Source organism: Ailuropoda melanoleuca, chromosome 7, assembly GCF_002007445.2.
Source record: "Ailuropoda melanoleuca isolate Jingjing chromosome 7, ASM200744v2, whole genome shotgun sequence".
Lineage (NCBI taxonomy): Eukaryota > Metazoa > Chordata > Mammalia > Carnivora > Ursidae > Ailuropoda > Ailuropoda melanoleuca.
The window spans coordinates 7718328-7743985 of record NC_048224.1 but is presented as its reverse complement, the minus strand read 5'-3'; the positions used below and the strand labels follow the sequence as shown (position 1 = coordinate 7743985).

At 36.4% G+C, this 25658-nt stretch overlaps 1 protein-coding gene across 8 annotated transcripts in view; it reads left to right on the top strand.

The window, feature by feature from the left end:
* The window catches only part of NFIB (nuclear factor I B), a 223083-nt gene that overhangs the window by 158426 nt on the left and 38999 nt on the right, over window positions 1-25658 (top strand). For 7 of the 8 annotated variants that reach the window (XM_034663899.1, XM_034663903.1, XM_034663906.1 and 4 more), the window contains 2 exons: window positions 3123-3241; window positions 22784-22918. In XM_034663899.1, the coding sequence (XP_034519790.1) occupies window positions 3123-3241; window positions 22784-22918 (254 nt within the window). The remainder of the gene's footprint in view (window positions 1-3122; window positions 3242-22783; window positions 22919-25658) is intronic. The other variant, XM_034663898.1, reaches the window with a different exon arrangement.

Sequence of the window (25658 nt, the reverse complement as noted above, 5' to 3'; positions counted from 1 at the left end):
AGTTGGTATTTTTTAAAATAATTTAGTTGATTCTCAGTTACCAATGAAAATATTACCTGCTCTGAGGTTTGGTTTGACCAGCCTTTGTTGGGGAAGAGCTACAGTGAGGTCCCTTTACTTTTTAGTTCCCTGTTGACATTCTCACTTTTCTCTCTTGATCTTCTGATTGTAACTTTGAGTCCCACAGAAGTTTAAAAAGAGGTTTTCTATTTAAATGAGGGATAAATAGCTCGGAAAGTTGTTTGCGGAGGACTTAGTGATGATACGTTCCACTGTTACAGAATGCGAGAAGAGGAATGAGTCACTGAGAAGTACGATGAATAAATATTATAGCTTTATGGGTTTTTTTTTTTTCCCGAACTGGATCTTCAATATATGAAGCTCCATCTCATTTTCAGAGCATTATATATACCCATGATCAAATGTAAGAGTGTACAGGAATTCCAGAGCAAAACATTTCACTTTATAATATCCATTTTTTAAGAATAAAAGAATATCTGGGTAATTATTTTCCTATGCTATTCTCAATAATGAAAGTTAATTGCATATGAATTAATTACAGGGCTGTGCACATTTTTATGTTTATGAACTAAGTTCAATTTTATATCATTTTTGGTCAAACTGTGTTTTCATATAGTTAGGTTACATAGCAGGGCAGTTTGGTGTATTGTTACTCAGATTGTCTATGACATGGCTGGGTCTTAAAAATGCTTTAGTTTTTCTAAATTTGAAATGTGAATAGTACGTTTCTATTTGGTCTGATGGATCAGCATGTCGTCAACACAGATTTTCTTCGTAGTCATTCAGTTTCAGATATTATGCCATTTATAAGAATAAAAAAGGTTTCAAAAACATTTCTCTGATATTTCCTTATGAAAATCTTTTCTCTCTCACTTTAAGTCTTTCGTACATATTTACTACTGAATGATAGCTGAGAGAATTAGATTAAAGTGGTGTTTAAACAACCCTGCATTCTAACTTCGGACACCATAGGAATAAATTAAAGGACGATTATTTACTCCCACTGTGGTTTTGCACGGATAGAAACTGCTATCTTCTTCATCATGTTAATACTCTGGGAGTTGTGAGTCAAATATTAATCATGAGTACATCTGTGAATATGACCACGTGCTTCTAGGATTCCAGATGACCACGTGCTTCTAGGATTGCGGGTGTACGTGTGCTTCTAGGATTTGGAAACAGTGCAGCAAAAAAAACACAGTCGTTACTTTGTGGCAGACTGCTTCCCACTAAGATGCCTTGGGAAATTCACTGAATTTCTCCAAATTTGTCTTCCCACTTGTAAGAAAAGGGAGGACTGATATATGGATAAGACTTCTGATGTCAGTTCCAGCTCTGAAATCCTGTGACATTATGTTTATTACACTGCCCAAAGTTAATTCAGAAGATCTCTCTTAAGGGGGTGCCTGGGTGGCGCAGTCCTTGAGTGTCTGCCTTCGGCTCAGGGCATGATCCTGGCGTTGTGGGATCGAGCCCCATATCAGGCTCCTCTGCTGGGAGCCTGCTTCTTCCTCTCTCACTCCCCCTGCTTGTGTTCCCTCTCTCGCTGGCTGTCTCTGTCAAATAAATAAATAAAATCTTAAAAAAAAAAAAAAAAGAAGATTATCTCTCTTTGGTTTTTACCTGTAGAGATGTACATAAGGTTTTTGGTTTTTTTTAATTTAAGGGAAAAAATCTGTTTTCATAGTTATAATTGACTGTTTAATAGTGTATTGATGGGAATATATGATAGAAGTATAGCATGCAAGATGGCCTATGACATGACATAGCTTTTAATTTTTATTTATTTATTTGTTCGTTTGCTTGTTTATTTTTCAGAATGGCGGGGGGGGGCGTTTTGTGGAGGGAGAGAGAGAATCTTAGGCAGGCTCTATGCCCAGCACAGAGCCCAACCCAGGGCTCAATCTCACGACCATGAGATCATGACCTATGCCAAAATCAAGAGTTGGAAGCTTAACTGACTGAGCCACCCGGGTGCCCCCATGACATACCTTTTTAATCTCTGCCCTAAATGTTCATTTTTCTTACTAAATGGGATGAGCCATGTTTTCTTTATTGTTTTATTTATTTATTTATTTATTTATTTATTTATTTTTGAGAGAGAGAGAGAGAATCTTAAGCAGGCTCCACATCCAGCATGGAGCCAAATGCAGGGCTCTATCTCATGACCCTAAGATCATGGCCTGAGCCAAAATCAAGAGTCGGACACTTAACCAACTGAGCCATCCAGGCACCCCTAATATGTATCATTTTAAAAGTATACTGTTTGTTTGAATTTGGCAATGACCTATTTTTCATGGTTGATCTTGAGAATAAAAGATCATAACCTAATTTTTGAGAAAAAAAATATAAAGAAGAATATATGAAATAATTTATAATCAATAAAGTCTTCCAAAAATTTTTAATATTATTAATTACATGGTGACTACTAATAATTACTACTTAATAAGTGCCTTCTAAATGCCAGCCACTCAACTAAGAGCTTTACATTTAATCCTCTCAACCACTCCTCTTTGAACTAGGTTTTATTATTTCCATTTTACAAATGATTAAACTGAGTTTAGAAAGGTTAAGGAGCTTACTCTTAAGAAGTATTGAGTGGCCTAGTCAAGATTTGATACGAGGCCGGTTCCACTCCAAAGCTCATGTTCTACTGACTCCATTGCCTTTTGTTTGAATTAGTATGAAAAAATGACATTGGTATGGCAAGCACTATGCTATGAATATTATTAGCATTGATAGTAATGATAAGTCAGGTGCAATCTTCATAATTTTACAGTTAGTACCCATATCACATCAAGAATTCACTTTTTACTACAGAAATTTCTTTGGAAACACATTTCAAAAGGTAAATATAATAAGCACCCTATCATTAGGCAGGTACAGGTATAATATGGTATAATAAACGATATATACAACTAGAAGGGTTTGCTACTCCTGAAGTCTGGAATACTCTCTATTATTTCAGAAAAGATTCTGAAATGCTGTTACTTGTGTTTATGGAAATTTTTATAGTAAGAATCTTCTCAAATTATATACTTTAACCTGCTACACACCTCCTTAGACATCCCATTAATGAAACTGTTGTCATATTTTAACAGCAAAAGACCCAAAACTATATCCATAGATGAAAATATGGAACCAAGTCCTACAGGAGACTTCTATCCGTCTCCGAATTCACCAGCTGCTGGAAGCCGAACATGGCACGAAAGAGATCAAGGTAAGCGATGAGATGATTCTTCTGGGGACATCAGAGTAAGATGCCAGCTTGTTTCAGAAATTTCCTATAGTCAAAATTTGGTAATTGAATCAATATGGATGATATTTTCTGCATAAAATTGCAGTAAAATTATTTCGAAGATAATGTACTAGTCATGTGTCATCGACGTTAGAACAATACCATATTTTCCCTGTTGGGCTTTTTCTCCCAGACAGAATGATCTTTTAGAACCCCCGATCGTGCATGTGACCGATTATGGTTTGTCTCCCTTCATTGGTTGGGTTGCAGCCAAACTTCAAGTTCTGACTCCATTAGATCAGTTTGCTACCCTATATGGGATGTTTCAGGGAGGAGCCACACTTCCAGCAGGTCGCAGGGGACAGTTCCCATTTACAGGAAGTCATAATTCCCTTTGGAAGTAGGTACAGCATAAACAAAAAAGATGAGTGTAATGTAACAACTTTGTGTCTGAGTCAATCTGGTTGTTCCTTCCAGATGAAACTATGACCCAGTTGTGGGGCAGCTTTGGGGGAAAAATATAATTTGGCTCTCTAAATTCAGACTTAGCTCTTTTTCATTCTCAAAGCCTGTCGGGTTAAATATATTTCATCAGACATCCTCATGCCTTTTTGCTACAACTAGCGGAAGATTGTTAAGGATGAAAATTTAAAAAATTAACGTGCATTGGGTGTTATACGCAAATAATGAATCATGGAACATTACATCAAAAACTAAGGATATACTCTATGGTGACTAACATAATATAATAAAAAATTATTATAAAAAATAAATAAAATTAAAAAAATAAAATAAAAAATTAACTGCAATATCTTGGTATGTATGTGTGCAAATACAACTTATAGCAACAGCATTAAAGATAGTTGAAAATTGTTTTTTAAATCAAATTCTACATTTTACTAAAAATGTAAAAAGAAAAATCTCTTTATCGATGGATTTTAGCCCNATATATATATATATATATATATATATATATATATATATATTCCACTAGAAAAAAATAAAGTGAAAAATCTTCATGGAGGAATTGGACTTTGACTCAGTGGGTCTCCTTTACCATGTTGTGATTTTTAACTGGTAAAGAAGGGAGCAGAGTTGCCAGAGAGAAAACCACAGCCACACGCTGTGTAAGTTTCAGAACGGCCGTGTTGTGCGCTGGGGCCCGACGCTACAGGTAAGGGAGCACGGAGAGGTGATGCGTCATTTTGTGGAAGGATCTGAAAATCAGCTGGCGAGTTTTGGCTCTGAGATGACCTCCTTCGTCCTTCCAAATCTATTCTTCAGACAGACAAAATTTCTTTTTTTTTTTTTTTTAAGATTTTATTTATTTATTTGACAGAAACAGCCAGCGAGAGAGGACACAAGCAGGGGGAGTGGGAGAGGAAGAAGCAGGCTCCCAGCGGAGGAGCCCGATGTGGGGCTTGATCCCAGAGCACGGGGATCATGCCCTGAGCCGAAGGCAGACGCTTAATGACTGCGCCACCCAGGCGCCCCCAGATAGACAAAATTTCTATGAAACATAATAACACGGTATTACTCCCCTGCTTCAATCTTTAAGTAATTTCCCACTCCTCTTAGGAGAAATCAAAATCCTTTTCATAGGAAGGGCCGGCCCTGTTCCCTGCTGCTGTTGCTGGCGCTTTTGCTTGCTGCTTTAATACTTGGGAAGGCAAAACCCAAGACCTTCCTCTAAATCACGCCCTCTGGGATTCTCCTCTTCTAACTTTTCATCTCACAAATTTGGGGGCATCTTTCAAGTCCCAGCCTAAATTGAGGAATTTTAATCTCAATCCGGTGTTCCTGTTTTCCTCTCCTGACACCCAGTAGCTTCCTTCATTGTTCTCGTAATAAATAGTTACGTGCTTGTTTGTGGGATTCATTGTCTGAATCCGTCTGCGCTGTGAGGGCGATTGTGGCCATTGTGTAGCCAGCACCCTGGTGCATAGTAGGGGCACAAAAGATATTTGTTGGGTAAATGAAACGCTGATAGGCAGAGTATCAGTCTCATTAGTGAAGGCCAGAAATAATAGGAACTTTAACCAGACTTGCAGAAGTAAGAATAAAAACAAAACCCTCAAGCCTTTCTATTTTATTGCTTGTTTAACTGGCATTGTCAGTTTGTTTTAAACAAAGCCATATTTTCCTCTTGAGAAAATTATTCTGGAAAAGATTCTAATGGTAATAATAATAACATTGTGAATGTGTGGGAACGGGTGTGTTGTTCAGAAGTGTAGGTGTTCTTTATTATAGAGTGTCACTTTGTAAAAATTGATTCCTCTTTCAGCCTATTGAATAAAGGCAATCTCACATATTATAAAACATTTTTGAAAAGTAGAAGGGAAACTGTCATTCTTTCTCTTTGTAAAATCATTGTATTGTCTTGGTGATTTTCTTTTGTCAAGATGACTAGAATTACGGGAGAAGTCTGTGAGGGCATATTTTATTAAGAGTAAGGAAGGATGATCCATTCTCAAGTGTGCTTAAAAAAACTCTGTCACTTTAATTTTGAAGACCCTGAAGACTTTGTAATATGCACAATAGGCCATTGTGGGAAGAAGTCTTGAACTACAATAAAAAAATGAGGGCAGTACAGTACTATCTTTATAAATTTGCTAAGCCAGATGCAGTCCTTTTGTTCTTAGAAAATTGCCTTTTTCTTAATTTGCAAAGTAAAATGCCCCATGGTTGTTCTTGCCCATCTTCAAATGTTCTTCAGACACACTTGGCTGTCACGGAGGGGGTATTGTAAAGGGCATATTGAGTACCACTCAATATTTATAATGGCTTTAGTACTTGTCATGTACTTGTTTCTCCCACAAAGCCCTGCGCTAATTGGTAATCAATAACTACTTATTGGTTGATTAAAATATGCTTGTGTTTATAATTGGCAGAAATGTTTAAAATTTTCCATTAACTATTTCCTGGATATGCCTTATTCTGGTAGTGTTAACTTTGCATTAAAATCTATTCTTGCCATAGCACTTAGCAATACATATTTTTGAAATAGAAGAATCAAAGACAGCAAAATTATGGACAATATGTGGCATTCTACTTTCCCTTTTAATGTGAAACACCAACCCAAACCACTGAGATTTTTTTCCAAGTAGGCCAAAGTAAAGGATATAAAATAGCCAGATTAATATACTCACTTTATTTTAAAAAGCAATTAGGTAAATTTTAACGCAAACTCTAGGTTCATGTAATGACAAATATTTATGTACCTTTTAATAATTTAATGGAAAAAGTATCTTTATTTTAGGGTATTATAAACATAATTAGTTATATTTATATGTTCGTTCCACAAGGCAGAAAAGTTACGATGTCCTGGTCATAAAAGAATTATAATTTTTAATTTTGCAGAGTAGAGACATGAACATTTTAAGACTGAGCATTATGTAATAGCATTAAACAATGGGTAGGAATCAATATAATTCCCTTACATTTCACCTGACGTATAGTGAGGGAAATTAAATTTATCAGCATATACATTATGTAATACTCATATTTTTGTGTTGTTTTGCACATAGAGGAGGGAAGGAAAAAAGAAAACTGGCCACTAACAAAGGGCTAAATAGCCACTGTTACATTCCTTTCTTAGATTCTAGAATATTTTTTCCTCCTTACTCTGTTCTATGAATTTCCTGGTCTTAAACTTCCTGACTGCTTCTACCTCTATTGAAAACTTTGGTTTTTTTGGATACCCCCATTTTCAATTTGAATGGTTCCCCCATTTTCAATTTGAATGGTTCCCCCATTTTCAATTTGAATGGTTAAATTAATAAAACCAGATAAGCTTGACAACTTCCTTTATTCCAATACCACAGAAAAAATACCATCTGAGACCTTGCATACCTTAATTTCTTTTCCACCTGAGTCAGTTCAGAGACTCAATTCCTAGTTGATGTACTTTCCTTGAAATCATTAGAGTGTTTCTTTGTCACTTCTGAAAAAAGGGGAAAAACAAGAGATAGGTCTTGGTTTTTCCTCCAATTCCAATTACTTTTATGGGACTAAATCTTGTTGTATGTTAATGCCTGGGAATTTAACAGACTGACAAATGGTATGTTTGGACATTTGAAACAATGCTTTATCAATATCAGTATTTGCCACTGCTGATTCATCTAAGCCTGCATCAAAGGCTCCTAAAACTCTATTTAATAGACATTTATGATACAGTAAATGTATTTGTAATATACAGCTGGGCTTTCTAAATGGAAAACTGAACAGCTTCTCAGTCTGATGAGTATTTAAACAACTTATAATGTTAGTTTTATGAAATGTAAATTCAAAAAGACTTTGCAGTAAAATATTATTAATTCCTACACATTTAGGATTTCAGATAATTGGACTCAATTGACATTTATCAAATGCCTATTATTTGCCAGGAAGTTTTCTAGGCATTGGGCACATAAATATGAATAAATTAAATTTCCAGCCCTTGACCTGCTGAGCAGAAAAATAAATTTTTACTATTTATGAAAAAGGGTTCTTCACAGAAAATAAATCATGTAAGCTGGGCTAGGAGGGGACTGTCTCCATGCCTCAGAACCAGCTTACCTTTAAGCACTATGAGAAGTAAATATGCAAAAACCAATGAATTGGTATGTTAGCACAAACTAACACTACTTAGCGGTATATTGGTATGTAATTACAATTTTAAGGGTAGTTTAAAAATGCATACTGGACTCTCAAATAAGCAGTATTTGGGCATCATGTTCCGGTTGTTGTGAGTCCTAGGAAATAACGCTAACACTAATTTTTTTTTTAAAGATTTTATTTATTTACTTGACAGAGATAGAGACAGCCAGCGAGAGAGGGAACACAAAGCAGGAGGAGTGGGAGAGGAAGGCAGGCTCATAGCAGAAGAGCCTGATGTGGGGCTCGATCCCATAACGCCGCAATCACACCCTGAGCCGAAGGCAGATGCTTAACTGCTGTGCCACCCAGGCGCCCCAAAACACTAATTTTTTAAAAATGTACAGTTCTGTCACATAAATAAGTCTCTTCAGTTAATCTTTTGAAATTTTAATAGATTTCTGAGCCCTAGAGATTTCTTTCTAATAATTTTTCAAAAGTTCTCTTTAGTAATATAGTTTTAAATGTTGTGCTAAATGTCAGTTTGCACTTCATAGAGTTCTATGAGGATATAGTGTTAAATGGCCAATGCATTAAACCAAAGGTCTCCAGGGAACACAGGGTGGAGAATAATAATGCCAGCCCAACATCATGAGTTCAACCAGGCGCAGGAAGTATAATGATAGAACCAGAATCAGACACCAGCATTTCTTAGTGTGAGTTTAAGGAAGGTTAATAAGCACGCCAGGTACAAGAGTGTTCAGCTGGCTTTGAAAAATTTTATCTTAATGAAAATGTAAACTTGTTCATTCATGATTGAGTTTGTAGAATGTTTAATGTACTGCGGGCACCATCAATGTGACTGTCTATGAGTGGATATTGGACTGATTGTGTTTAAGTTTGTGACTTCAGGACCTTTTTTTTTTCCCATTCAAGAATCTATAGGGAGGAAAGTTCTAGGTTCAAATTTTGGAAAACAGTGCTCTAGCCCAAACTACAGCCTGATGAATGATATAATCTCAAGATGTCTGCAGAAATATGGGAGCTGGGTGAATGAGCCGCTTTTACAAATAGTTGAAAAACTACTGTCTGGGAGTTATTAACATTAAATGAAGTCCTAGAAAATGGCAAGGCAAATGCTTAGTAATCTTCCTGGAAGAATTTTTAAGCCCCCTTTGGGAACCAGAGAGAACACCAACAATTCCTTACATTCTTAAGGTTTGTATCACAAGAATTAAATGTCAAATGTTCAAATATCAAATTTTGGCCAGACGAAATCAGAGATACAAGTGCTTTTGATGAGTAAATGTGAAGAAATGGTTTGAATTTAATGTTCAAGCACAATTTTTAAGGTTTGTGTTTTTTTGTTTAGCCTATTATTGAAAATATCAAAAGTGAACGATTTACAGTTGCTGCCAAACTTTCCGTGAACTTCTCCATGTATCATGATGCCACTGGAGAGCAAACTCCCAGGATGCCTTTGTCATGGTGTATTTCATTTTCTTTAGCTACAGTGCTGTAGTTGAAAAGTCACAACATGAGCAACCTTCCAACAGAAAGGAAAACAGTAAATTATTGGTGAAACCTTTCGTCAGAATTCCTTACATTGCCTACTAATTAGCAGAAGCTCTTGCTCCTTTCATGCTTTGTAACCAAGAAGAGCATTTCGGATGGGGCAAACCTGGGTCCGTGTTAGCAGGACCAATACTAGAAGGGGAAAGTTATACTCCTGTTTCTGTGCTCGAGACTTAACGACTTGAAAATGTAGCATTTTGCAGAAAAACCACAATGGTTAATTAGTTTGAAAAAATAACAGCTTGCTATTTAATGCTGGGTCTCTAGATTGATAGAACACAACCTAAAATAGGAAAGTGGAAAAACCCATGGGAGACAGTGTACTTCGGTACAATTGGGTGACACGCAGCGTTTCTTGGAATGGTAAAAGATTTCAAATCTTTTTACACACTGATGTCATGTTTATTTTGAAGTAGTTTAGAAAGCCAGTTTCTTTTGAGTTACTGTATGACGAATTTCGTATATAGTAAGAGATTGATTTTTCAGAGATAGAACACAGATTATTAGAACTTTTAGCAAGATGTGGTTTGGGCTGCTTGTTTTATACAGCTAAGCAATCCAAGGGTCAGTGAGGGGCTGTCTTGTCCAGGGTCCAGATAATGAATAGCAGAGCTGAGGTCTTCTTTTTTAAAGGCTGATTTTATTTTCCCCTTTTATTCTGCAACCCATCTAGAGAATAAGTAGGCAAACTTACCTCTTTAGGGAGAAATGGGGAAATAGGAAAATTTGAATACTGCTTAACCTGTCCTGGCAGGTGGACGGTTTTTCTATGGAGTTTCGTGAGTCTGTTAGATCTTGTGAAACTAAAGTGGACGTGTAGAGGTGATTTTGTGAGTTTCCAGGGTTCTGGAAGAATTGTCAAAACAAAATTTTGAGATAGTAAAATGTATATCTGCTTTTTTTTAAAAAAAGAATCTCTTAATTTTAGTGTCATGATTAAAAGTTTTTGAACTAAAAAAAAATTGAAGCTATGAGTGCTTGTGATAGATAATTGTGGAGAAGAGCTTTGGACTGAGTGTTAAGGATAATGTTTTAAAAGCTTTTTTGTTATGGAAAATGTTAAAGCAGAGAGCATCATAAAGTGAACTTGCTTGTGCCCAGCTTTCAACTGTTATCAACGTTTTGCCAATCTTACTGCATTACTATCTCTCAGTTTTTTGAAGTTTTCTTAACAGTAATTCCCAGACATTATGTCATCTTACTTACAAATACCTGTAAGTGTTTTTAAAAACACAGTGACTTTTCTTTTTAACAAACCCCAATACTATTGTCAGTGTAACAAATATGACAATAATTCTTTAATACTACCTAATATATATTCCATGTTCAAATTTCCCAAAATATCTTATAGGCTGTTTTGTTTCAATGAGGATCCAAAGTGGTCCATTTACCATATTTGTATTTTCAGCCTTTTTTTAACCTATAATAGTTATACTATTTTTCTTTATTAACTATTTTTATAGTAACTCCTTTTTCTATGTCATTTATTTCTTGAAGAAACCACAGAAATTAAAATTTTTTGTTCAATAAATACATATAAATGAGGAAAACCAGATCTTCCTGCCATTCGTGGCTACCGTTTATTGAGCACTTATTACCTTTGAGGGCTGGGCCAAGAGTTTACGAGTATTTTGCTTTTCAACCCTATTAAAAGAAAAACCATTTTACAGTTCATTAAACTAATCGCTACAGAGATTAAGAAATTTGACATAAATCACGCAGTTGATAAGTAGCCGAGGTAGAATGGGAATACTTGTTCATTTAGCTGTAGAGCGCATACTCCACACACTGCCTTCCAAACAAGTCATTGTGATGTGATTTGCAAACGAGTTACAAAACCTCTATTGCAGTTTCTTTCCCCTAACATATGAAACTTAAATGCAGATAAATGCACAGAATATCAGAAGGGTTCATGGACTCCAGGGATTCATGCGTGCAGTCCTTGGATTGCAATCATGTTAAGAACCTCATTTCCATTTAATACTAACATGCTGTTAATAAACCATCCTAAAGTCTTGGGGCACCTGGCTGGCTCAGTTGATAAAACACATGACTCTTCATCTTGGGATCATGAGTTCAAGCCCCATGTTGGGCCTAGAGCTTACTTAAAAAAAAAAAGAAAGAAGATAAAAATAAAAAAAGAAATAAATAATCCTTAAGTTTAGAATATCGTATAAACATATATATGATATATATAAATATAAATATATATGATACATAAATACATAAATGATATATGATATATATAAATAAATGTGATATATGATCTATATAAATATATACGATATATCAAAAATATATAATATATAAATATATGTATAATAGTTGTGTTTCAATTTTTTGCCTTATGCTTAGAGCACTATACTGGTGATCAGGAAACTCCAAGTACTGGCGTGGCCTTAGACAAATACACTTAATTTCAGTAAATTTTGAGTTTTCTCATCTGTAAAATAACAAGAGTTGAATGCTAAGGTCCCTTCACGTCCCAAATTCTAGATTTTAAATTAATTGAATGAAAGAATTTTTAGATCTTTGGTTACTTGAGTCTTTAAGCTTTCCTTAACACGGATCCTTTTGAAAATTCAGAAAGTTTTCCAATTCCTAATTTTTAAAAAAATGTTTAACTACTCTCTTTGAATAACGCAGTAATTGGGTTGTTTGTGTGCTTGGAGGCACCATATGTTTTGTCTTATAGCTGAGGAATGTGCAGCTCTTACAAATACATGTCCTGTCCTGCGCCGTCCTGGTACAACAAATGATTGATAGAGATTGAGTTATTATAACAGAACCTTGTTATGGGATCAGTGTCTCCTACTTTGAAAATAAATGACTCAGCCAGACGGCAACATTTATTTTCTCTAAATGACTAGGGATGTAGCAATAGGAGACCATTATCCTGTGACAATATTCTGTTTCATTGACATTATCTCACAAATGTAATTGGTCCATTACTAAATAGAGGTTTTGTTACTGATCAATTTCACGTGATTTCTAAAACCATTAGGATAATAAATATGCCATCATAGTAATTTCATTGACAGAATGTTCTTTTTTTTCTTCATTTACATTTGTTAGAGGAAAAATATAGATTCAGGTTGAACTTAAACACTACAATTTATACCGGTTTTGACTACTTTTCCATTAAGAGAAATACAATATTGCGCGGAGTAATCATATTTGCATTGAGCTGCTGAACTAACGACCTTAACATTTTCGTGATTTTTTTTCTCTACCACACGAAACCACATCAAATCATAATTGTTCCTAAGCAATTAGTTTACTACCTCAATTTAATGATTTTATTTAAAAAAAGTTCCAGATCATTTCTAGGACTTTCCTGTAAATCCACTAAAGTAACACATCAGTTAAATCAACCCTAACCATTACCAGCACGGATAATAACAGCATTAGTAACAACAGAAACCTTGAGATGTCTTGCAGCATAAATGTTTCTAAATGCATGGCTTTTCCCCAAATGTTCTCCTCTAAAATCTCATCTGTAATCTTGTTAAATTAGAACTCTTCCAGTATCTTTCTGACTTTTACAGTTAAGGTTACGGTATTGATTTTATTTTATAGTCCATGGCTCTCAGATGCTTAACACTAATAAGCCTCCATAGCCAAGAGGTTTTCCCCAGAGGCATGGTGAATAGCAGCTATTTACCTATGCCAATACTTAATAAGGGACTAAAATATACTCCAAATCCTGCATAATTGTGTGGTGTTTTTCCTCCTTTCAAATGAGGTTTTCTGACATTACTCGAGACACTTTGTCATTGTCTGTTAAAATGAAATTGCTTAATGGACAAAAGCATTTTGAAGTATTTTTAAAAAGCAGTTTTCGTTTATTCAGTATTTATTCTTTTAGCACTGTTCTTCGTTATTGAAAGGTTTCTTTCTTTCTTTCTTTCTTTCTTTCTTTCTTTCTTTCTTTCTTTCTTTCTCTCTCGTCAGGAAGGTGTGTGTGAGCTTCAAAGGGGTTTGAGCTTTAACTTTGTATTGGGTGTAGGTGTAGCCTGGAGACTTTTTTTTTTTTCTTCAATAGAGATGTGATAAATAGAGACTTGTAGTAACATGCAGCTTACTGTTCTCAGATTGAAATATACAATAGAGAGAGACTTAAGCTATCACAATGTTTTAAATTGCTGAAGAATATAGTAATATGCACAAGTGTAGTTAAGATTAAATAACTCAATGATTAAAGTAAGAATTTTCATTTATTTAACATGAAGGCTACCATATTTTCTCCTTTAAAAAGAGAACTGATTTCATTTTAAAAAGAAGATTGAAAAATTTAATTGAAGATGCTATCTTATCTCTTCTTAACGTAGCCTGCCGTTTTTCAGAGTTATTTTAGAGTGTGATAAATGTAAATATATATATGGAGATACTTTCTTAACATGGCAGCTAATTATTTTTTTGAATCATCTGGCATCATCATGGAACTACTGTAGTGGGATTAAGTCCATATGTCTTGTCATAACATTCAGAGCTTTTTGTTAAGTTGGAGTGTGTGGGAAGGACTTATTCACATTTGCCACACAATCATAAAATTTTACATCTAGAAGAGTCTTTAGAAACAGATATTCAGATATTCTCTTTTCTTCGCTTGTATTCTCAAAAATACATTGTTTTGCCTTTAGCCAACTAAATTGTAAATGTTACATTTAAGCATTTCATTTTATATTTTTGCAATATCCAATACCTAAGATCAATAAGGCATTTCCTTACTTTAAGAAGGAAATAACTAAAGGTGCCTGGGTGGCTCAGTTGGTTAAGGGTCTGCCTTCTGCTCAGGTCACGATCTTGGGGTCCTTTGATGGAGCCCTGCATCGGGCTCCCTGCTCAGTGAGGCATCTGCTTCTCCTCTCCCTCTGCCTCTCCACCCACTTGTGCTCTTTCCCTCTCTCTCTCTCTCAAATAAATAAAAATCTTAAAAAAAAAAGAAGGAAATAATTAGTACCATGACAAGATCCAACATTGTCCACCATTTATAATACTCTGTAGAGCCACAGACAGCATTTCCACCCCCCAAATACATATTTTACCTTTTTTTTATTGTAACAGTAAAAATTACTTATGGGAGTTTTAGAAAAAAAAACTGTCAAATATAAAAAGAAAATAAAAATCACCTATAATCCTATCATACAGATTTTAATAATATAATGGTATTTTACCATGTCATTGAATTCCCACTTTATGCTGGCTGCATAATAGGCCACCCTTTGTCTATACTGCACACTTTTAAATGTCTACTTTGCTTATGGATGTGTAAGTAGTTTGCAAGTTTTTATATAATAAAGACACAGTGATCATCACCATACAGGTATCTTTGTGCTTGAGTCTGATTATTGTGTCCCTGTCTAGTTCTACTCACTGTCCCCAAACCTAGCATAATGCCTGGCACCATGTCACCAAGTAGATAATCAATGAAATTCTGTAAAAGGAATAAATGCATAGAATTACTGAGTTAAACATTGTCCATTTTGAAGGCTGTTGACAAATACTGGTACAGAATGTAGGAAGGTCTTATGAATTTACGTTCCCACTAGCGGTGCCTGAGTGGTTTAACTCCACTATCATAGCCATAATTTTTAAATGTAGCACATGGCTCTATAAGCAATATTTATCTATCGTTCTGTCTCTCTATATATCTATTTATCTGTTTTTAAGTAGGCTCCATGCCCACTGTGGAGCCCAATGCAGGGCTTGAACTCATGACCCTAAGATCAAGACCTGAGCTGAAATCAAGTAAAACTGACTGAGCCACCCAGACGCCCCTCTATAAGCAATTTTTAAACATCTCCTCTGAAATATATTTAAAGAACAGTGTCTCCATGGCTTTTTGACTCTACTCATGCACCTCTTTCTTGCCATTTATGTTTCATTGAAACCGTGCTGCATCACATCACATTCTCTTCCCCTGAGCCAAGACAGCTCCATTTTGTCGGGGGGGGGGCGGGGGGCGGGAAATATGGGGAAATGGAGATAGTACCCCCCTCAGGGATTGTATAAAGCTTTCAAGGTAAAGGTATAGCCCACAGGCTCTGTGTCCCTTCTTCTTTCCGCTCCAGGACACATTCCCTCGGGCTGCTTCCCAGCCAGCACTCCTTTCTCTGTAGGTAGAACTTGTTAAGGCTAGGATCCACAGAGAAACAATAGAAATAAGGGCTTCAGCTCTTTGGGCTGGGAATCTCCTAGGCTTGATAATTGCTGTATTTTACATCACGTTGATATGGTTATAAATAACCTCTAAACGCCCTCTCCTCCTCCTGATTTACCCCCAGGCAAAAACAGAGGAAGCGAATCCTTGGTCTCTGGGAGCATTGGGTTGGCAGAGCCCTGTTCCCTGCCTTCTCCTTGTCCTCTGGGCACTGGGCCCAAGCTGTTTCCTTCTCTCAGGACTGCCTCTGGATTTATGGCCTGATGTGAAAGTATCAGATTTCTAGCTCCTGAACTGGTCCCACACCCTAGATGTGATAGCCTCTCATTTATTACAAACAGCGTTATTGTTTTATGCAGATAGCTCGTTCCTTTCTCGTGTTGTCTTCCAGCTGCCAGCCTGGCATTTTCATGGACAGCAGAGAATCCCGTTTAGCTGAAGTTCGTTTTTCACTCTCAGTGTTTTGTGTTGCTTGACAGAGTTTCAGCGGAGTGATGGATGAGTTGACCACCTTTGCCTCATCCAGCAGTGGATTTGGTCTCTGTCTCTGAGATTTCCTGTATCCAGAGTTTTTGTAAATTTCTAAAACTCTAGGGGAAAAAAAATCAATGAAAGTCTAAAACCTGTTTAAAAAAAAAAAAAAAGAAGCCTCGAAAGCTATGAGAGGTATTACCTCGGTAAGACTTATCAATGTAACATAATCTTGCCAAATCTTAGTCTCGGGACTATTGAAACTAAGTGTTACCACATATGCACTTCCCTTCTTTGGTCTCTGTCCTGCTCATCCTAAAGGGTCAGGGGTAACAGAAGCTTCCCTATTGCTGTTTTCATTGCACCTTGAGTTTTCTTCTGGGAAAAAAAAAAAAAGAATCCTGTAACATCTGTTTAGCAGCTTGATAATGTAAAAAATAAAGAGGGCATTTTTAACAATGATGATGGCTTTTTAAGCACTTCAGAATAAAACATTACCTTAACCTTAACTGGAAACCAGGAGAAGCCAGCAAATGATGACTTGTGCCTAGAGGGCTGACTTGGACTTGTTTACAAGCATGGTGTATAAATAAGAAAGACAACCTAGGAATATGGAAAGGATTGGACTGTTAAAATATTTTGAGACAATTTGCTTCTTTGTTAGAAATATGTTTTTCTAAATTACCAGAATGGCACAGTTAATATATTTTAATTTAATGTTATACCATGCTGAAATTAATAGCTTCCAGAAATTCAAGAACTCTCGTGTGCTCTTACATAATTGATTTGAAATAAATAGTTGTAAACCATCAGTGTCATTCTAGGGAAGAAGAATAGACTTTTTTTTTTTTTAAGAAAATGATGTATTTTCTATGTAGGTGATAGAAATTCGATTTGTGACCTCAATCTACTCAAGCATATTGGAAAAGCTAACATATTGCTCTACTCTATGTGAAAAAGGAGCAGGTGTCCCAGACAGGCAGGTGTTAAGGTGGCTGTTAGAGCTTGCCCTAGATCACTAGTTGACTTCAGTGAAGTTCTACTAACAGGTGGCTAACTGATTGGAGTGCCATGTGACATTTATCCTGGGAACAACTTGGATGACAGGCTGCTACAGACCGAGGAAGGGGTCTTTGCTTTGATGAAGAAATTGCCAAAACTCTTGTCTCATTAGTGTTTCCTAAGGTTCTTTGGAAGTGAACAACAGTTTAATTAAGGGCTGACGTAAACACGTTTCTGCACACTTTCCCTGCAGCATTTTATCACATTAGAATTGATCAAAATTGCTGCCTTGGGCTGACTTGAACAGATATACATCTGGAGCGCCATTTGTGCAAGCTGCTGATGAGTCGAGTGCATACGCTGGGTTTCACAGCAACGCGCTTCCTTTGTAGATGAAATTACCTTGTTGGGAGATGAGTTGATCTAACTCTTTATTTGCTTAAGGCTTTATCTCTTTGAAGTGATGCTGTGAAATGAATGACACATCAGGGCTTCGGATGTATGTATGTCCCAGTGCCAAAAAAATTATGCTATGGCTGGTAAAAATTATGGGGTGACTTGATTTTGCAAAATGCTTATTTAAGGCTATGCTCGAATCTAAATGAAGCCAGTTATATAAGTTGAGCTTTTTCTTACATAGTCACCTTTTATTATGTATTTGCCTTCACAATTGGTGGCTAAAGCCACAGCTGATTGCCCAGTTATAAATCTAAACATGGGTAGAGACAATGAAGAATAACACCATCAATGTGAATCTTCCTTTGTTTTCTTAAATTAGCCTCGCTGACTTCTGTCATGAAGAAGAATCTTCTCTACAATCTAATGTCACAATTGCAATTAATGAAGTTTTGTATTTGTATTTGAAATATCTGTCCTCTCTGCTGAGCTGGAAGCATCACCAAGTCAGGGAGCAGGTGGCCTTATTTAACATCTTGAACTTGAGGCCTTGCCCTGGCTTCTCACACTTCGTAGAAATGAGGTGACTGATTTTGTTTTCACTTTTTGCTTTACATTCGGTTACTTCTCATCTGGTGGCCTCTGCTCATGCAACGATGCATTTTACAATATACCGACTGGTTATTTTATTCCTCTGGTATACCAGTTATCAGTTCACCATCCACCTGCTTTCACGTGCAGGAGATTCTGAGATAAACTGCCCAGCCAGTGTCTGCTCTAAACCTCTTCGACTGTCTTTTGGTGCTAGATTTTTAAAAAATTCTTTTCCTTAGCACGTTCTTCCAGCCTCCATATGTCTTTGCATCTTTAATAAAATCATCTTCTGTAGGAGATAAGCTATTAGTCAACTCAAACACACACACGCAGTCTCACTCACGCACTCTATGGAAAGAACAAGTACAAAATAATAATAATTTTAAAAATCCATCGGGTAATATCAGACACAAACACAAGATCGTTAAGGAAATCTAGACCTCCACAGTCCCAGGAGGGAATGCTTGAAGAGAAAATAAATCAAGTTGGTTCAGTGGATAAAATACTGTTCTATAGCTGGAAAGAGGGTAAGAAGACATCATTTACTAGCCCAAGGGAATGTCTTTTGCAAAGAAAGAGTTAGAAGCACATTCCTCCTGGTTCCCTCCCCCTCCAGGAGGCCATCAGTAAATGAGTTTAGCTAAAGTTTAAATAAAATGGAAAGATAAGGAAAAGAAAAATGTGATACCATCTAGATCTAAAGTGAGGAAGATATTGTCTGAAGGGGAGGATTGCCACTACTGTTTTTATAGTGAGCTATGAGGAGGATGGCCTGGGAGGAGACTAGACAGGAAATTTTTGATTTAACCAGGGACAAGTGAAAAGGGTCGAGGGGAAGCTATAAGAAGCAGAAGAAAAATATGGAGAGCTTTTGGAAAGCGTTTCCCTCCAGAGATCAATTCATTTATAAATTGTTACTTTCCAAATCAAATTTAAATGTCTTTGCCTGATGGAAAGCCCTCACTGACCTTTGCTTCTTTCTCATGGACCTCCAGCAACTCCTGCCTCCTTCCCACCACTAGAAACACCAGCTAATCCTTTTCTTATCATCTTGCTTCTCTCACCAACTTCTTTATTTCATGTATTATTCAACGTGTCCATTATTATGTATGTATTATTATTCAACTTATTATATATTTATATATTATTCAGCTTTATTATTATTCAACTTATTTTCAACTTAATCTTTTTATGTATTATTCTTCCGGCTTGAGGGACAATACATTGTGAAAAGCATGACATTTGTTTTTCTCCACAGAAAGGTCACTTAAAACCGTCTCTCCTATATATTCATTCCTCAAACATTTTTTTTTTAAATTTCTGTAGCCTAGAAGTGCATTAAAAATAGAAACAGTATCATTTTTCAGTTTGGCATGAGGTCTACCAGACTGCAGACATTCAAAATAAAATTAAAATCAAAACAATACGAGTTCGATTCATGATTAAAATGTAATAGCTAGAAACTCTACCCTTCCTCCTCCCAGATAATTGACATTTTCTTTTTATTCTTTCTCCGTTGCTGTGAGTTTTTTTTCCTATGACCGTGGTGGGGAGAGGGGTCACTTTGTGTCCCCGGCACACTTAGCGTTAAGGATGGTACCCATGCTGGGTACCAGTGTATCTTCATTGATTAATGGGCTCAAAAATAATTACATGTAGTGGGAAGACAATGGCGGTCAAGCCCACTTTCTGTACTGTCATTCTTTATCTGTTTCTAAAGAAGTAGTTTCAGTAGGACGGTGGACCTTCTCATTCTTATTTTTACTGTTTTAAGTTCACTTGACTGAGGAGAAGACAATTTGTGGTCTCTTTTACAATTTGAAGAGTGAATTTTAATTTCCTTCTGCTGTGCTGGCCTCTGTGAGTGTTCTGCACATGAAGGTACCATTATTATTCGGTGCATGCCTAAGGAGAACCCAAACAATAAACGGACCTGTAATAATTACCCAGGAAAGCCAAGTGTATTATCTTGAGTAAGAAAATGCAAAGGCTTCATTTCTCAAAAATTACATCATCACCCATCTTCTTGTACTTCTGGACAAACACCCCTGATTTATGTGCTCTTTGCAGAAGAAAGTAACTCAGGTGAGTCCGGCTACGTTTAATGAAAATTTGGAAGCAGTTACAGTACTTGCAATAGCCTGGATTGAGCGTCCCCAGAAATGACTGAACTAGAATAACACTCGTTCCGCTTCCCAAGCTCTGGTCATATTTCATTGTTCTTCGGTCATGGACAGTAAATGCTCTATTACTCATACAAGGAGTCTTTTTTTGTTTTAAGATTTATTTATTTATTTGACAGGGAGAGAGAGAAAGCACGTGTGTGCGTGCAAGCGGAGGGAGGGGCAGAGGGTGAGAATCCCTGAGCATGGAGCCCAAAGAGGGACTTGATCTCTTGACCCTGAGATCATTCCCTGAACCGAAACCAAGAATTGGACACTTAACAAGCTGAGCCACACAGGTGCCCCTATATGTGGAGTCTTTAGAAACTGATTACACTGATTAATTTTATTTGAGATCTGTATTTAAGCACAGGTAAAGCATAAGAGTGTCAATAGATTTCTTTTTCTGATAGTTAACTTTAAAAAATTTGGAATAGATACTTACTACATTTTCTGCAAAGTGAGGGATGGAATAAAGGTTCTTTCCACTCCTAAAGACCTATATGGCTACGCTTAGCTTCTAGTGGGCCAACACCTGTATTTGCAGTGTTACCTTTTAAAATCACATAGCTTGTAAATGAAATTAAGTATTATTTCTGGCCTTTTGAAGGTATCTTAGCTGAAATGAACTTTTTTGGTCTGTTTTTAAATGGTCTCAACACTTTTTCTCTTTTTTTGTAGCAGCATTAATTGCTGTGGTTTCATTAGCAATTTCCTTTCTTCGTTTTTTTCTTTTTGAGAAAGATATAGGAAATAGTTCACCAGAGCGTCAAAGTTCTGATAGGTTAGTGACAGCCAGTTAGTCACAAATTATAGCTACAAATACACCTGTCATTTTTTGTAGACTGTGATGTCTACTGTTTTAACAGTAGCATATCCATTCTTTAAGTGTCAGCGTGCTGAAAACACATATTTAATTTATTGGATGCGTTTACCAGAGCTTATGTAATTTTTCAAATGGTAAATCATAGTGATAACTGGTTTCTTATATTAATAGCACCATAATTTTTTTTAAAAAAAACAGCACCATGAGGTCTTTTTCTCTTGTTAAAAAAATTTTAAATGAATATTTTATATATATATAATGTGTATATATATGCATTATATATATTTAATGTGATGATGCTTTAGGTTTTTAAAAAAAACTTTTTTTAGAGCTACAATTTGAAATATTTACAAGTGAAATATTGTGCTGTCGGCAATCTGCTTCAGAGTGAAACGGGGGGAGTGTAGATGGGGTAAAGGTGAAATAAGGTTGGCTATGAATTGATAATTGTGGTAGTGCTATCCACCATAGCAATTGTCACACTGTTATATAATTCCTTTTTAATTCATGTGTATCTCCTCCTTAGTTTTTAAGTTTTGTAGAGGCTGAAACTTAATCTAGTTCACCATTGTGTCTCCAGCAATTGGTGCAGTGTCTGGCATAGGTTAAGCCTTCAATAAATATTTATGGAAGGAATGTATTAATAAATCTGTCTTCTCAAGTGGTCTCCATGTTTGCTGTCTCCATTTTGGCTAATTCATCCTCCATGTACTTTCGGGAGGGACAGCTTTAACCTGTAAATGTGTGATCATAGCTTGCTCATCAACAGCACTCCCCCATCAGGGCAGGCATTCAGATGTTTATACACAAAGTCCATGGCCCCTCATTGTGTGGGTCCTGCCAGCATCTTGCTCCGTCCTCCATTTGTGTACTTCACCACTCCGTAGACTACTTGTACTACTTGCTTATTCTACGCTCTCCTTCTTCAGAGCATTTCCTCTCTTTGGAAGTGTCATCCCCATCCACATTTTAAATATGGCACCATTGAGGCACCTTTCTTAACCTGGGGGGATGAGGTGGTCACTGTCCTTGTGCAGTGAGGCCAGCAAACACTGCAGCACAACACCCCTGCTTTCAACACGCTTCCTCCCTCTCCACTGTTGACAACCATTTTCTTCTTATCGTTTTCCTCTTCACTGTCAGTGAGTATCCCCACAGCAGTCACTTTGTATTTTTCGTAACATCCTCACTTTACCTGGCAAATAGAGGAAGCCAATAAATATTTGCAGAATGAGCAAATGAAGGAATGTACTTTTTGTTAAACAAGTAATGACTTTTCCATAGAAGATGTTAAATCAATGATAGACTTACCAGCATTCCCAGAGGTTGTTTTTCACATTTGCACCAGGTTTTCTTCTGTTTTTTTTTTTCCAAAGTGTAGTCAGCAGGTCAAAAGACAAACCCCTGAATCATATAAATCTAAGAATGAAATGCTGAGGTAAAAAAGACCTTGATGTGAACCAAGGCACCAAGGGAAACATGATACTTAGTTTTTCAAAAGTTCAAGATTTATTTAGTAGGAGAAATAATTCCGATGATAATTTTAATAAAGCCTTGGGTTAACTTCAATGGAGATTGTTTCTGACAGATATTTCAAATCTCCAACATAACTGGGTCTCTGACCCTCAGTACGTATTTTGTAGAAGAGCCGAAGTACAGAAATAATGAAATGTTGGAAAATGAGATCTCTTGTTGTATTAACCTGAACTTTATAGCTGAAGAAAGTCATAAAGTTTGGCTTTTTCCCTCTTCCTTTGCAGATATGTCGTCTCCGACTACTATGAAGAAGCCTGAAAAGCCACTGTTCAGCTCTACATCTCCACAAGATTCTTCCCCAAGATTGAGCACTTTTCCCCAGCACCATCATCCCGGAATACCTGGAGTTGCACACAGTGGTGAGGAGTTTCAAGCATAGAGGAGAAACCTCCCTCTTGTTTGCAGAGCTCACTCTCAGGGATGGAGCAAGAGTAATAATTATAGCTGTGGCGGCCATATTTTCTCAGCCAAAAGAGGGAGGGTTGTGATCCAATCAAATATTTTTTTCTTATCAATATATGAGAAAAGATTTCCAAAGCATTCAATTACATAACATTTGTGAATGTATTTTTAATTGCCTTTATTGGAAAGATTACAATCACAAGAAATTAGGAGATATGGGATACACAGTTATCTTAACTATAGCTATAGTTATATATATAGCTATAGTTATATATATAGAATGGCCCCCATTCTATATATTTGACCAAAGAAAGACAGAATTTCAAGTACATTGCTGAGTTTGGAGTATTTCCAGAAGCACTAAGATATACAGACATTATTTCCATAGATGTTATTTTCTATACAAAAATTAATATTTAATTACTTATTTAGGAGTGAAAGTAATCAGAAAAATAAAAGAGGTTCTTGGACAATTTTTTTATGTGCACAAATAAATGTGGGCTAGTACATTTGATATTATGTCTAATATCTTAATTTACATAGGAAAAAGAATACAATTTTTCACATTTATACTTTAAAGAACAATTAAGCTAAATCCCCTTTCAAAAATTAAAAGTGAGATATAATTAATAAGCAATAAACTGTATACTTTCTACCTATTATTCTTGAGCCCTAGGGAGAAGCATACTGAATTTTTGGTGAAGAAAGTTTGTATATAAATATGTTTGTAGCAATACTGTTCTTGCTTTAAATTTATAAATAGGCAATTTCTTATTCTTCAAACAAATCAAATCTGGTTTTTAAAACTTTATTCAGAGGATATAACTTCAGTTATAAGAAAAGTCCTTAGCTTTGATCTCCAAATACATGTTGATATGTATTTTGCTGTACTTTAAAAATGGCCTTTATTGCTATCCTAAGAAAATTATAAAATTAAGAAAGGAATATACAAATCAAATGTGGTATAAAATTTTTATATTTATATTGTCTGTACTGCTTAAATAGATCAAAAAATCAGTAACTATTTCATGGATCTGTAATGTTGAATATCTGAGCAGAATTAACTCAGCAGTCAAATCATCCATGCATTATGAGACCTGATTGTAATATTCAGACTTCTGACATTGGGGAAAAATTAAATAGTACACTTTTATATAATGAACCACGGAAACCCAGATAAGCCTTCCACCTTGGTCCTTCACCAGCTACTTACTTAATATGTAATGTATTAAGGCCTGTGATAGGCACCTTGGTCGTGAGAGACAGTTTCTGTCCTTAAAGAGCTCACAGTCCAGCAGGGAGACAAGGGGACCACATCAGCTAGGCATGAAATCTGAACAGGGCTAGACACTTGGAAAAGGATTAGATGCCTGGAAGAGATGTGTTCTTCACTAAAACTTAAAAAAAGAGTGAGTTCGCCACAAGAAGGAAGAACAAGGCAGGAGGAAGGTTGTTTCAGACAGAGTGAACAGCCTGCCAGTATCAAAGTCAGAAAGGGCACCGCAGCGAGGAACTGCCATCTCTCCAAGGATCCACGAATATCTCCACGTGGCCTGCAAACAGAGAGTGGCCAGACATGAGGCCCATGAAGTGAGGCGGGGCGGGTTCCCCCCAGCCCGCAAGTACCGTACAAACCTGTGAAGTTGTTGGGCTTTTATTCTGGAAGCAGTAGGGAGCCACTGAAAGATTTTTAGCAGAAAAGTTACATGTTGCAATGGCATTTTACAAAATTCATTCATGTGAGACTGTAAAAGCTGTATTGGAGGAAGCAAGACTGGAGGAAAGGAGACAATTAGGAAGGGTTTGCAATAATGTAGACAGGAAATACATATACATGTATGCATGTATGAATTCTTTCATAATGAAGGGAAACTTTTTCTGCCTTGTATTTTGCGTTTCCTATTTTCAAGAACTAGAATGACCTTATTGATATGAAATAGCCATTTTTTACTTTCAGTTTGAAATAATATATTCTACTTAGCTTTTATTGGGCCAGCCACACCTTCCGTGAGCGCAGTACAAGAGAGCCCAGAGCCTGAGCCCTGATTTGATATGTGCCGGTTCCATCGAACAAAGATCTCTTCCAAGACTATGGGTGCCAAGTTTTGATCTCAAAGCCCAAGGGGCCCAGGATGGAGCTGCGTACATATCCTTCAAGGGTTTGCGTACAGATGTGGGCGAAGACCATGGTTACATGGTCTTCATTTAGCTGAGATTAGGAGCACTTCAACACCAAGTAAAAAAGTTGCCCAATTTAACTCAGGTGTTTGGATCTCCTTAAATTATACTTTCAAATGTGTGCACTTCTTCAGCACAGTAGTATGTCAAAAAGGAGCTCCATTTGCAGAAACATATAATTGTTCTCTGACATGCATCCCTTTGACGGAGGATGAGCACACTTCAGTGTGTGGAAAGATCACATGAGGCACTTGTTTAAATTGTACTTTCTGGTGCCTTACCCCTGGAGGGCCTCATCCAGTAGGTCTGTGGTTAGGCCCAGGAATCTGTATTGTAACAACAATCCAGAGGATTCCGAGTGACCCAGACATTCAGGAAGCAAAGTTGTGACCACAAAATTGAATTTGTGCTTCTTCACTGAGGTACATTCTTAATTTCTCATATATTCTGAAAAAAGCTTTCTTTGGGAAAGATAAATAATATCCCTTTAAAAGTGTGTGTGTGTATATATATATATAT